The following is a 12,589-nucleotide window of genomic DNA, read 5'->3' as shown; positions in this document are numbered from 1 at the left end:
CATTATAATATGTAACTTGGTCATGCTTCCGACACGAAGAAATACTCAGTTCTGCAAAAAGCAAAAAGTTTTAGGTAATAATTTTTCTAATGAAATTTGGACCTAAAGCGGTTGTAAGCTTATTTTCTGTTTTGCTAGGTTTTGTAGGATGCTTTCTACATTCCTAAATACCGGTATTATAGCATCGGCAACTAAGTGATGCTATTGTGAGTTTGGCTGAGAGTTACCAATTAACTTACAAACGTAATTTTATTTCGTGACATATTTCGCGACAATGTTTTGCGATTACTTACAGTTATTTTCGAACGAGGAATATGCACATAAGCATCCAGAAGACTTGCTCGAAAGCCAATATTAATTTCGTGCGCGTACACACCACTGGCACGTATGTAAATGACGAGTTGCAATGCGCTATGAGAAGTAGAACGGCCACGGTAGTGAAGTACTGTTGTTCGTGTGTAATGTTGACATGCCTGTTAGGGTATATAAGAGGCGCGCACAGCGTCAGATGCTGAATGGTCGCTGTGAAGGACACGTAGATAGCGCGTTCTCCTGTAAGCGTTAGCAAAACTTGACAGTTTGAAATGGGTCTTCATTATGTGTCTCCATTTACCTGGCTAGTCGACTGGTGCAATATCCAGCTTTGTGAGGCATTCGAATGTAACGGTGGTCCTACGTCGGACTGCACAGATACGTGAGGGCAGGTAAATTGCCATCGAGGTTCCAGGCAACGTAGTCTCATCGCTACAAGGGAAGATCGCCGTACTGCGCACCAAGCACGTCGTAACCCCCAAGTAATGCAACATTCTGTGTCATCCCACATCACTGGTTGGAGACTAGCAGCAGCTGGAATAGCGAATTACGTCGCATGCGTAGCCTTCCGTTACCTGGGGGCCCTGCATTGCGTTCAGCGGTAACCAGCGCTTCTACACTATGCCGTCCGCCTCCACAGCTGAGTGGTCAGCGTGCCAGAATGCCATGCGAGGGGCCCGGGTTCGATTCCCGGCCGGTCGGAAATTTTCTCCGCTCGGGAACTGGGCGTTGTGTTGTCATCATCATTTCACCCTCATCCACAAGCAAGTCGCCGAAGTGGCGTCAACTAAACACCAGACGACCGGTCTACCCGACTGGAGGTCCTGGCCACACGCACATTTCATTACACTAAACCGGATGACAATCGCCGGCGATTATGGCGGCGAGCTGGGAAGTTCTTCCATTGCTTTGCACTGACCCAACGGCGGTTCTCCTGGCGTCATAGTGGGGGGGACCATCGGGTACGATTTCAGATTTTGGCTGACAGCACTACGGTACGACACGGACGTCCTGTGGCGTCCTCATTTTCTCAATAGAACAATGTTCGTTCACACATGGCACGAATCTCTATGAACTGTCCGTTATGCTGTGGTACTCCTACGGCCAGATCTGTTCCCAGTAGAACATGTATCAGACCAGCTCAGACGTCAACACCATCTCACTGCCACTATCCAGTATATCAAGGAGCAGTTCCTAGAGAAATTGTGGCCAGTTTGCCTCAGTACAGGATACAACGGCTTTACGACACCCATCCCCACCGAATCAGGGCATGCATCCCGGCAAGAGGGGGTACTACGTTACACTGTTAAGTGGGCTCATACTGCCAAGTTCTTTGTAAATTCCACTCGATTTTGTAAATACTGAAACAATATCATATACCCTTTCAACTCGTGAAGTTTCATTTAGTTTTTCTTATTCCCTTCCGGGTGCTGCACTTTTGTTTCTCAGGCAGTGGCCTTTCGCACAACAAAATTATGCTTATAAGTAATTTGTTAACTCACGAACAAAAGTCACAGTAACATCATTTCGTTGGAGATGACACGCCACCGATATTCAGTAATGTTGAGAACGTTCTACAGAATAGAGCAATGCAGAAAATAAGCTGATAACGGCAACAGATATAAACTGAAGAGCCAAAGAAAGTGGCACACCTGCATAATATCGTGTAGGGCTCTCGTGAGCACGCAGAAGTGTTGCAACACGACGTGGCATGGACTCGATTAATGTCTGAAGTAGTGATGCAGGGAACTGCCACCATGAATCCTGCAGGGCTGTCCATAAATACGTACAGTACGACGGGCTGGAGATCTCTTCTGAACAGCACGTTGCAAGGCATGCCAGATATGCTCAATAATGTTCATGTTCGGGGAGTTTGGTGGCCAGCGGTAGTATTTAAACTCAGAAGAGTCTTCCTGGAGCCACGCTGTAGCAATTCTGGACTTGTGGGATGTTGCATTCCCCTGCTGGAATTGCACAAGTGCGTCGGAATGAACAATGGACTTGAATGGATGCAGACGATCAGACAGAATGATTACGTACGTGTGACCTGTCAGAATCGTATCTAGACGTATGAGGTGTCCCATATCACTCCAACTGAACGCGTCCTACAGCATTACAGAGCCTCAACCAGCTTGAACAATCCCCGGCTGGGATGCAGGGCTCATGGATTCATGAGGTTGTCTCTACACCCGCACCAGCCCATCCGCTCCATACAATCTGAAACGCGACACGTCGGACCAGGCAACATGTTTCCAGTCATCAACAGTCCAATGTCAGTTTTGACGGGCCCAGGCGAGGCGCAAAGCTTTGTCCCGTGCATTCATCAAGGGTACACACGAGTGGGCCTTCAGCTCCGAAAGCCCACATCGATGATATTTCATCGAATGGTTCGCACGCTGACACTTGTTGATGGTCCAGTATTGAAATGTACAGCAATTTGCGGAAGGGTTACACTTCTGTCACGTTGAACGATTCTCTTCAGTCGTCGTTCGTCGCTTTCTTGCAGCATCTTTTTCCGGTCTCAACGATGTCAGAAATTTGATGTCTTACTGGTCTGCCGATATTCACGGTACACTCGTGAAATGCCCGTACCGGAAAATCCCGCTTCATCGCTTCCTCGGAGACGCTTATTCCCATCGCTCGTGCGCCGACTGTAACACCACGTTCAAATTCACTTAAATCCTGATAACCTGCCATTGTAGCAGCAGTAACCGATCTAACAACTGCGCCAAACACTTGTCTTATATAGGCGTTGCCGACCGCAGCGCCGTATTCTACCTGCTTACACATCTCTGCATTTGAATACGCATGTCTATACCAGTTTCTTTGGCGCTTCAGTGTAGACTGTTTAAGGCCTAAATTTCTTTAGAATAATTAGTGCCTACAACGGGTTTGAATTTTGCAGACCTGAATAAAAGAAGCCACTGATAATGCCACAAGGTGCTGAAATATGTTTCGGCATTAAAAAGATAAGCTGTCTGCGTAATAGGCGGACCTGAGTTCCTGTAATTGAGTCTGCAAGCACGGCTACTGCAAGAAAAAAAATGGTTCAAATGGCTGTGAGCACTATGGGACCTAACTGCTCAGGTCATCAGTCCCCTAGAACTTAGAACTAATTAAACCTAACTAACCTAAGGACATCACACACATCCATGCCCGAGGCAGGACTCGAACCTGCGACCGTCTACTGCAAGACCAAGATGATTGTGAACCAAGATGTTTACTTCAACACTCGTTTGATTATACACATGCCTTCGCACCTCCACTACTACTCTAAAATCAACCGATGGTAATCGCATTGTAAGTGTCTGGAGCTATTGGGAACATGTGATACGTTGGAATCAAGACCCCTGCAACTTGGTAGCTCAACAGAATTTAAAAGGTTGACAGAAATATGGAAACACCATAGCCATGACACATTACCGTGCTTAATACGGTGCAGGAAAACCGTTGGCATTTCGAAACAGCATCCAGTCATCTCGGAACGGATAAATACGGCACTTGTGAGGTTTACGCGAGAATCTCATTCCATTCCTCCTACAGATAGTGGCAAGTTCATGTAATGATGATGGAAGTGGATAGCGACTACACACCCTTCTCTCCAGAGTCGGTCACAAAGCCTCAATAATATTGAGATCTGGTGACTGTGATGGCTAGGGGAGATGCGACAGTTGATCCTCGTCCTCACAAAACCAGTCTTGGACGATGCGAGCTGTGTGAACAGGCGCCCTATCGTCTTGGAACACAGCATTACCATCAGATGGACCTAATCACCCAGAAACGGCCACATATTCCTTGGCAGTAATGCTACCTTGCACAGCGACTACGTAACCCATCGAAAAGCACAATACAGCTACGCAAATCATAACCGAACCCCCGCCACGCTTCACTCTTGAGTCGTAAACTCGACCCATAGTTGGAAACTGTGAAACAAGATTCATCCGACCAAATGACCTCCTCGCATTGCTGTATCGTCCAAGTTTTATTGCTTCAGCGTCATGTTTACCTGTTACTGGCAAATTGAATCGCTAATGTGTCATTTTGGAATTCCAACTCGCCCTGCATTTCATTACTTACAGAGCTTCCTTCGTTACTGAAAGGGTTCACGAATGTAACATTCAGTTATGCAGTGACCTCTGCAGCTGTCGTCTCCTTATTTTTCATCACAAACCCCTTCAGTGGCCGTCTGCAACGATCACTCAACACATACTTCCGCGCGCTGTGACTTTGCGCTGTGACTTCATCCGCTCTCCCTGTATGCGTTATAAATTTTCGGTTATGGTGCCTCATGAAACACCAAATACGAAGGTCACTCCAAAAGAAATGCACACTATTTTTGTAAAAATACAATTTTCATTCTGCATTTGTGAAAATTTTAGTGTGTAGATACATCCTTCCCGCTTGTTTACAAACTTAGTTCAACCTGTTCCCGTGAGTGACGCCGTCACAGCATGTCTTCAAGATAGCTGCTACACTTGACGTTCGTCAGAAGCAACGTGCTGTCATAGAATTCCAGTGCTGTGAAAACGAGACAGTGGGAAACATCCACAAGAGGTTGAAAAAGGTATACGGAGATGCTGCTGTCGATCGCAGTACAGTTAGTCGGTGGGCAAGCAGGTTACGTGATGAAAGCGGGCGCGGCAATATTGAGGATTGTCCTCGCAGCGGCAGGTCTCTTACTGCACACACTCCGGACAATGTACAGAGAGTTAACGAATTGGTGACTGCCGACAGACGCATCACAGAGAACGAATTGTCACGCTACGTTGGGATAGGGAAAGGAAGTGTTTGCAGAATACTGAAAGTGTTGGCGTTAATAAAGGTTTGTGCCAGGTGGGTTCCCAGGATGTTGACAGTGGCTCACTAAGAAACAAGAAATACGGTATGCATCGAACTTTTGGAAAAGTACGAGAATGGTCGAGATGAATTTCTTGGAAGAATTGTGACAGGGGATGATACATGGCTCCATCATTTTTCACCAGAGACGAAGAGGCACTCAATGGAGTGGCATCATGCAAATTCACCCAAGAAAAACAAATTCAAGACCACACCTTCTGCTGGAAAAGTTATGGCTACGGTGTTTTTCGATTCCGAAGAACTCTTGCTTGTGGAGATCATGCAAAGTGGAACCACCATAATTTCTTAGGCATATGTGGCGACACTGAAGAAACTTCAAGTTCGACTGAGTCATGTTCGACCACATCGGCAAAAGCAGGATGTTTTGCTGTTGCACGACAATGCACGGCCACATGTCAGTCAAAAAACCACAGAAGCGATCACAAAACTCGGATGGACAACACTGAAACACCCGCCTTACAGTCCTGACCTGGCTCCATGTGCCTATTATCTCTTTGGGAAACTGAAAGACTCTCTTCGTGGAAGAAGGTTTGAAGATGATGACTCCCTTGTGCACGCTGCCAAACAGTGGCTCCAACTGGTTGGTCCAGAATTTTACCGTGCGGGTATACAGGCGCTGGTTCCAAGATGGCGTAAGGCAGTTGAGAGGGAAGGAAATTATGTGGAGAAATGAAAATATTGTTAGTAAAGGACGTATCTACATACTGTAAAACTTTCAAACATGTAGAATAAAAGATGGATTAAAAAAATAGTGTGCATTTCTTTTGGAGTGACCGTCGTACTTCGGCTACCTTGGTTACGGAAGCGCCCACCGGGCTAGCACCAACAATTTGCCCACGTTCCTGTATCAGGCACTCACATCTACGCAGAACACTGTCGTGACCACGACTGACACTTGCAACGTATCGAGGACGTCGCACGGGCGCCGTCCGTGGACTGCGCAACCTGCAGGCTCGTCTGGCATCTGCGTTTATGTTCAAGCAAGCACTTCTCGCGGTGTTTCCATATTTTTGCACAACTCCTTAGTTATCAATGAGTGGCTCGAGCTGCATACGGCATACCTGAGGCAACTTACGGATTCTGTTCATCGCCGAACTGCGGTCACTGTCAAGGTTTGAGGTGGTGTTAGCGTGGTACCTGCGCTTTGAACGTTTAATTCGCAGAAAGCCCTCTCACAGAGAGTACAGCGGCTAGACACGCCGGATGTCACGCAGCTGCTATGCTACGCAGGCAGGGCAGACGCACGCACCTGGCGAGCAGCCGGAAGCGGCGGAAGAGGCGCGGCCGTCGCTGGGAGCCGTCTCGATGTTGCGCCGCAGCTCCTCGTGGTCCTCCGGCCGCGTGATGTTGTACAGCGACTGTCCCAGCAGGTCGTTCTGTAACACAACGACAGTGCTGCCTGTACAATCGGAACTAGCGGATCCTTGGGGTAGTCGTTGTCGTCGTCGTCGTCGTCGTCGTCGTATTAATATGGTACTAGTGAACGCACAAACACTTCGCCATTGCTAAATATATCTGCCCATTGGATCTCCTTCTCAACCCCCCTCTTAGTCCATCTACTCCTCCTTCCCCTTATGTCTGCCCATCATCTCCTCCTCTCCCTCTCTTTGACCACTTCCTCCTTCCCCTCTCTCTTCCCATCTCTGCTTCCCATTCTTCCATTACCGCCTGCCCACCACCACTCTACGCCTTTCACCTGCCTCATGTACCTCCCTTTCCTTCCCTCTCTCCGTTTGTTTCCTCCTAGCCCTCGCTCTGTCCACTCCCTCCTCTATCCATCTTAAACCATTCCCCAGCCACGCTCATCGGCACGTGTAGCCCCTGCACAAATAAATAAAGCAGGCTGATATTACTTATCCCACAAGACGCCTGTCATTCAGAGCAGGCTTTCAGGGACTTGAGAATCATTTATGTACCCCTGACATCCAGCCTGCCATGCAAAGCACGTCGATAACACAGACTGATAACTACAACACCACAACGCGACTGTTGTGCAGGGCAGGTAGAAGATTATAAACCCCAAAGTGCTGATACTTGTGAGGCCTTCTGTTTCTGTGCAAGTATGTTTATTAGAGTATTGTGCAAAATTCTGAAGTAAACAGTCAAGAACTTTTCAATATTTTTGCTAACAATGTTAACAAAAGGACTTCTCTTTATGTAACAATACAGATGATGGAGCTCATCTCTTGTGTGCAAACCTCTTCGTCTCTAAAGAACTAGTACAATCCACATCCACTTTGTGCTGCTTACTGTCTCCAAGACTTGCTCCCACTCTATAATTTTCACCCCCCCCCCCCCCACACACACACACTTCGCCCCATCACTACACTGACGATTCCCTGGTGTTCTGAATACATCCCATCAACCAATCTTTTCTTTTAATCAAGTCTTGCAATATATTTCTTTTCTTCCCAATTCTATTTACTACTTGTTCATTAGTTACCCAAACTATCCATCTAACATTCAGCACTGTTATGCAGCACACATTTCAAAAGTTTCTGTTGTCTTCTTGTCTCACCTTTTTATCATCCATATTTCACTCCCCCTACAAATACCTTCAGAATAGACTTTAAATTTATAGCTGATGTTGAGAAATATCTCTTTGTTTCAGAAATGCTTTACTTGCTATTGGCGGACTGTATTTTATATCCCCTCTGGTTCTGCCATGATTATTTTACCGCCCAAATACGAAAACTCGTCTACACTGTGAGTGTCCTATTTCCTAATCTCATTCCCTCGACATCAACTGATTTAATAAGTCTACATTCTATTACCCTTGTTTCACTTTTGATATTGTTTTCAAGACATTTGGTTCAACTGCTGTTCCAAGTTAGCAGACCCTGCAAAAATTACCATGTTATACTGTAGGTGTCCTAATCTATGCTTCATCTGTTCATCCAAATGCAAAGTAAGCTAGAGAAAATGATATTTTTTGTGGTAGAAATTTCAAATTCAAGAAGGCGTCCTCTCCAGAAGAAATCTTCTTGATCTCTATGAATACACAAAAGCGCAATATGCAGTGGCTGCATAATAAGAACATTAGGCACTCAAAGGAAGAGTCTGAAAATGAGACGGCTACACAATACATGGTTCCATGTACAGGAATGTACTGTGTATAACTATTTGGAAGATTTTTGACCAATCCATGTTGCAAAATGTTCCATCAGTGATCACATTTGCGTTCACGACGTGCGTGACTCTGAGGTTTGTAAACATCTGCTCCTCCTCCTCCTCGACGTTCTTAAAATTCAGTCTCATAAAGCAGGAAATTAAAGACTCTCTTATTTAAAAATTAATTACACAGTTATTGAAAACATTACTTAACCGTACTGACGAAAATGGAAACCTGATTTTCAGACATAGTCCGAGTAAAATACTGGGAAAATTGATAATTGATTGGGCTAGCAAAAGTGATTCTAAAATTTGGTTTTCGAATTTAGATTGTCATCGCTACGCCACATGTAAATGGCTATCATCATCTTTTGTTCTCAAGCCGTAGATAGATCGGCAGCAATTCTCCTGCTCAATTTTTCAGATGTCTCTTCCGTTCATAATATACGGTCAATTTGGGAACTTGATTTATCTGCCTTGACCTTCCTTGAGCATTTTTCCCAGCCAATTTCCTTTCTATTAATTTCACAATAATAGAAGGAAGGAAGATCAGAGTTGAACGTCCTATCGACAGCGAGATCATCAGAGACGGAGCACAAGCTCGGATTAGGAAAGGATTGAGAAGGAAATCAGCCGTGCTCCTTCAAAAAACCATCCCGATTTAGAGATGCGATTTAGGGAACTCAAGGAAAAACTGAATGTGAATATCCAGACGCGGAGTTGAACAGTCATCCTCCCGAATGTGAGTCCAGTGTGCTAATCAATGCGCCACCTCACTCGGTAGTTTCTCAGTGAAAGGGAATGTCTGTGTATGTAATTAACCCAACCGCCTCTCCGTCCCTTGACAGTCCTCTACAACGATATTTTCTCTCCAACGTTCTTGCAGACTTCTTCATTGGTTATTCTCTTTGCCCATGAAATCACTACGAATCAGGTTTTTACATACTGTATCTTGGCGTTTAAACCAATATTTTTACATGTTAGTAGTTTCTTGTTGTTGTAGAATGCTGTTTTAGCTTGTGCAAGTCTACATTTAATCTCCTACCATGGTATACCATCCTACGTAATTCTGCTAACCATATGGTTGAAGTTGGTGACTTGCTTCAGATTCTCTCTGTTCAGACGCAGGTTTACTACTGTTGGGAAGATTTCGGTTTTCTTCTCATTATTTATTTTCATATCATATATTTCAGAAAATAGCTTGTTCATGCCTTCTATGGCCTTCTGGAGACTGATTTCAGTTTTGGTTAACACTACTATCGTGTTGTGGTCTTGAGCCCAGAGACTGGTTTGATGCAGCTCTCCACGCTACTCTATCCTGTGCAAGCATCTTCGTCTCCGAGTAGCTACTGCAACCTACATCCTTCTGAATCTGCTTAGTGTATTCATCTCTTGGTCTTCCTCTACGATTTTTACCCTCAACGCTTCCCTCCAATACTAAATTGGTGATCCCTTGATGCATCAGAATCTATCCTACCAACCGACCCCTTCTTCTAAATTGCAACAGCATCTGAAAATCTAAACCTTTTTCCTTTTCCTGGCTGTGTCTGTGTGCTCTTCCTTCAGCTGTTCCCATTAACGGCCGGGATTTCCAACTCCCTGACAAAGGAACTCTTAGAAGTTTGCCGGGACGGAGCAAGCCGGAACATAAAATGGCCAATGAAAATGCCTACACTTGGCTCCTTATTCTGATTGGCTGAAGACCTAAATGTGAGACAATTTCGTGGAACGATTTGGAGACAGCGAAAATGGGGAGTCAGTAGGCGGCCTCGTACATTCAGGAGGACGAGTATTCAACTGTTTGGCCATACGGACTTAGGTTTTCAGTAATTTTCCTGAAGCACTTACGGCAAGTGCCGAGACGATATGGAAACGATATGGCCGATTTTTCTTCCCAACCTTCCGTAATTCGAGCATCTGCTCCGTCTCTAATGGCCTCTCTGTCGATGGGACGTTAAGCTCTAGTCTTCCAAAACTCGTGTGCCCTCTAGGGTGGTGGTGGTGATTTTACAGTGCAGTTCAGAAGTCCGGAATTGGTGATACTCAGCGATCAATACCAGTTACCTCTAAAATGAATATTATTTTCACGACAGGCAGCGTGGCAAGTGGTAATCGGGTGATCAATGGATTGCTGGTTCGAATCTCGCTACGGTGCCTTTTTCTTCATTTTCTTCTTTTCATTCATTTCGAATACCTACATCATTTAATATAGATTTAATCGAAAATACGCTAACTAACACATGTTATCATTATTTTTACCAAAAAGTCGTGTCTTCTTGTTTCTATTTTATGCAACCCGCAACGCCTTCAAAAACCAAGTGCAAGAGTTTCATATTCTCTCACACGCAAAGTATTAGTTCTACAGGGAAGATGAACAGGATCTTTTTGGAGGACATTTCATGTAGTTAAACTTTGTACGTATTTCTTGAATAACTAGAAAACTATAGCCTCCAGCAAAAAGCATTCCAGAACAAAATTTAACTACATTAAATGTCGAACTAATATTTGGCATGTAGAGAGCGAGCGACAGAATATGGAACTGTCGCGCTTGGTTCTTGAAGGTGTTGTTAGTTGCACAAAACACAGAGGGAGGGGCAGCTCAATCACGCATCATAAAATATTGTTAACAAACAATATTTAAATTAAAAAAACGTCATAAATGTATTAATATCTTTTATAATATATCGATAAATGAGAAATTATATTTGCACTGAAGATTGGAATTTTGCCGGTGGTATGTTGCTAGAAAACTAGAAAAATTGCGTCATTCATGAAAATGTGTTAACTAGCATATATTTGATCAACTTTTATCTTTAGATGATGTAGGGAAAAATAAAACCATAAGCAAGATCCGAACGAGCGATCCATCGGCTGCCTGAGTAGCATTCTCCAATGCTACCTTGTGAAACACGCTGCCTGTTGCGAAAGTTAATGTTCCTAAAGTTGCTCAGAAAACTTGACACGACTGTCAAGATTTTCTCGAGAATTTTCAGAGAGCTGCATAGGACTGCTTTTGTAGATTGACATTCAAGTTCTGAACTTCACGTACCATAAATATAAAAATTACAAAAATCCGATTGCCGCCTGGTCTCCTTGTTAGTGCATTACGAAAGAAAGAAAGAAAGAGAGTGAAGGGGTGGGAGGGGGGAGTTGTAAGGGCTTTCCCGTGCGCAGGCGTGGATCTCTGCTCACGCATGTCAGTGTCTTTATCGGTGATTGTTGAAGATTAATGAGCGTTCACTTGGTCAATAAAAAGAGAGATCTCAGGGTAGAATGAGAGCCGTTAGCTAGCTGGAGGTGGTGTTGGACATAAGTGACGAGCTTGGTTAGGGTTGGTTCAGGCCAATAAATAACACTTTTTTCCGTCCAAATTTGAGAGTGATGTTTTCGTGTGATTCTTCCCCTTTTGACTTTGAACTGTTCCTGTTTGCAGTTGTGACTATCGTATGGAACTGTTGGCGGTGAACACATTCCTGTCCAGTGGTCGCTTCTCGGAATATTTCCTGAAAGTGGTTAGACGGCTGCAAGGCTTCTGATTATTGACTCTGGAGTTGGGAATTTAGCCCTGTCTCGCGGATCAAATCGAAGCAAGCGACCCTTACTCAGACTGGCTTTGCATGTGTGCCAGTGCAGAGAATTAATGCGGGCGGTCCGCCAGCAAATTTTAGAATTACGTAAAATTGTCTGCGTCGCGCGCAGCAGTTCGCCGAGAGTGACTTTGCGCGACAGCACGGGAGCACAGAGGCGCGGACGAAAGGAACGTGTCCACGCATAGTTATTTCTTCGGCATACCTGGCTCTTCATTCTTTTATTACATTCTCAATTGTTGATGAGAAATGGCAACAGGCTGCATTTCTGCCCGACATCTTTATTTACTCGTGCGAAATATGCGTCACCGTCTAATTTTTCGATATCTGCTGCCTGAGTCCTGAGAAGCTGTCGGATTATTATCCAGCGTAATGCCCAGTGAGTACGAAAGGCGAGGATGTTGCCTCCAGCGACGCCACATCCGCGTGAGGTTGGGAGCTGCTGGCGAGCCTTCGAGCAGCGGCGGTTGCGGTAGGCGGCTTCCTCCCACGGTGGGTGGCCCGCTATCAGGCGTTCACCTCAGCGCGCCCTCCGCTTCCCTGCCGACTCCCGAGATAAGCGCCGCTTCACACACAGCTTCTCCTGCCTGCATGCTGCTTGCGTTGCGCCACACTCCCTTTGCAAGGTGGCACGGGGTGCCGTAATACTCTAAACTGTCTCAACGTTTGCTCTCTTATTGCCCGGTTACAGTTATAATCATCCAAGTCTCCGGGCATCAGGG

General features: G+C 45.2%; 1 protein-coding gene across 5 annotated transcripts in view; it reads right to left on the bottom strand.

Moving 5' to 3' along the window:
• The window catches only part of LOC126187490 (uncharacterized), a 1,186,162-nt gene that overhangs the window by 103,619 nt on the left and 1,069,954 nt on the right, over nt 1-12,589 (bottom strand). For all 5 annotated transcript variants that reach the window (XM_049928600.1, XM_049928599.1, XM_049928598.1 and 2 more), the window contains one exon: nt 6,419-6,545. In XM_049928600.1, the coding sequence (XP_049784557.1) occupies nt 6,419-6,545 (127 nt within the window). The remainder of the gene's footprint in view (nt 1-6,418; nt 6,546-12,589) is intronic.

Source organism: Schistocerca cancellata, chromosome 5, assembly GCF_023864275.1.
Source record: "Schistocerca cancellata isolate TAMUIC-IGC-003103 chromosome 5, iqSchCanc2.1, whole genome shotgun sequence".
NCBI lineage: Eukaryota > Metazoa > Arthropoda > Insecta > Orthoptera > Acrididae > Schistocerca > Schistocerca cancellata.
The sequence above is the reverse complement of the archived record's forward strand: the minus strand, read 5'-3'. Positions and strand labels throughout refer to the sequence as shown.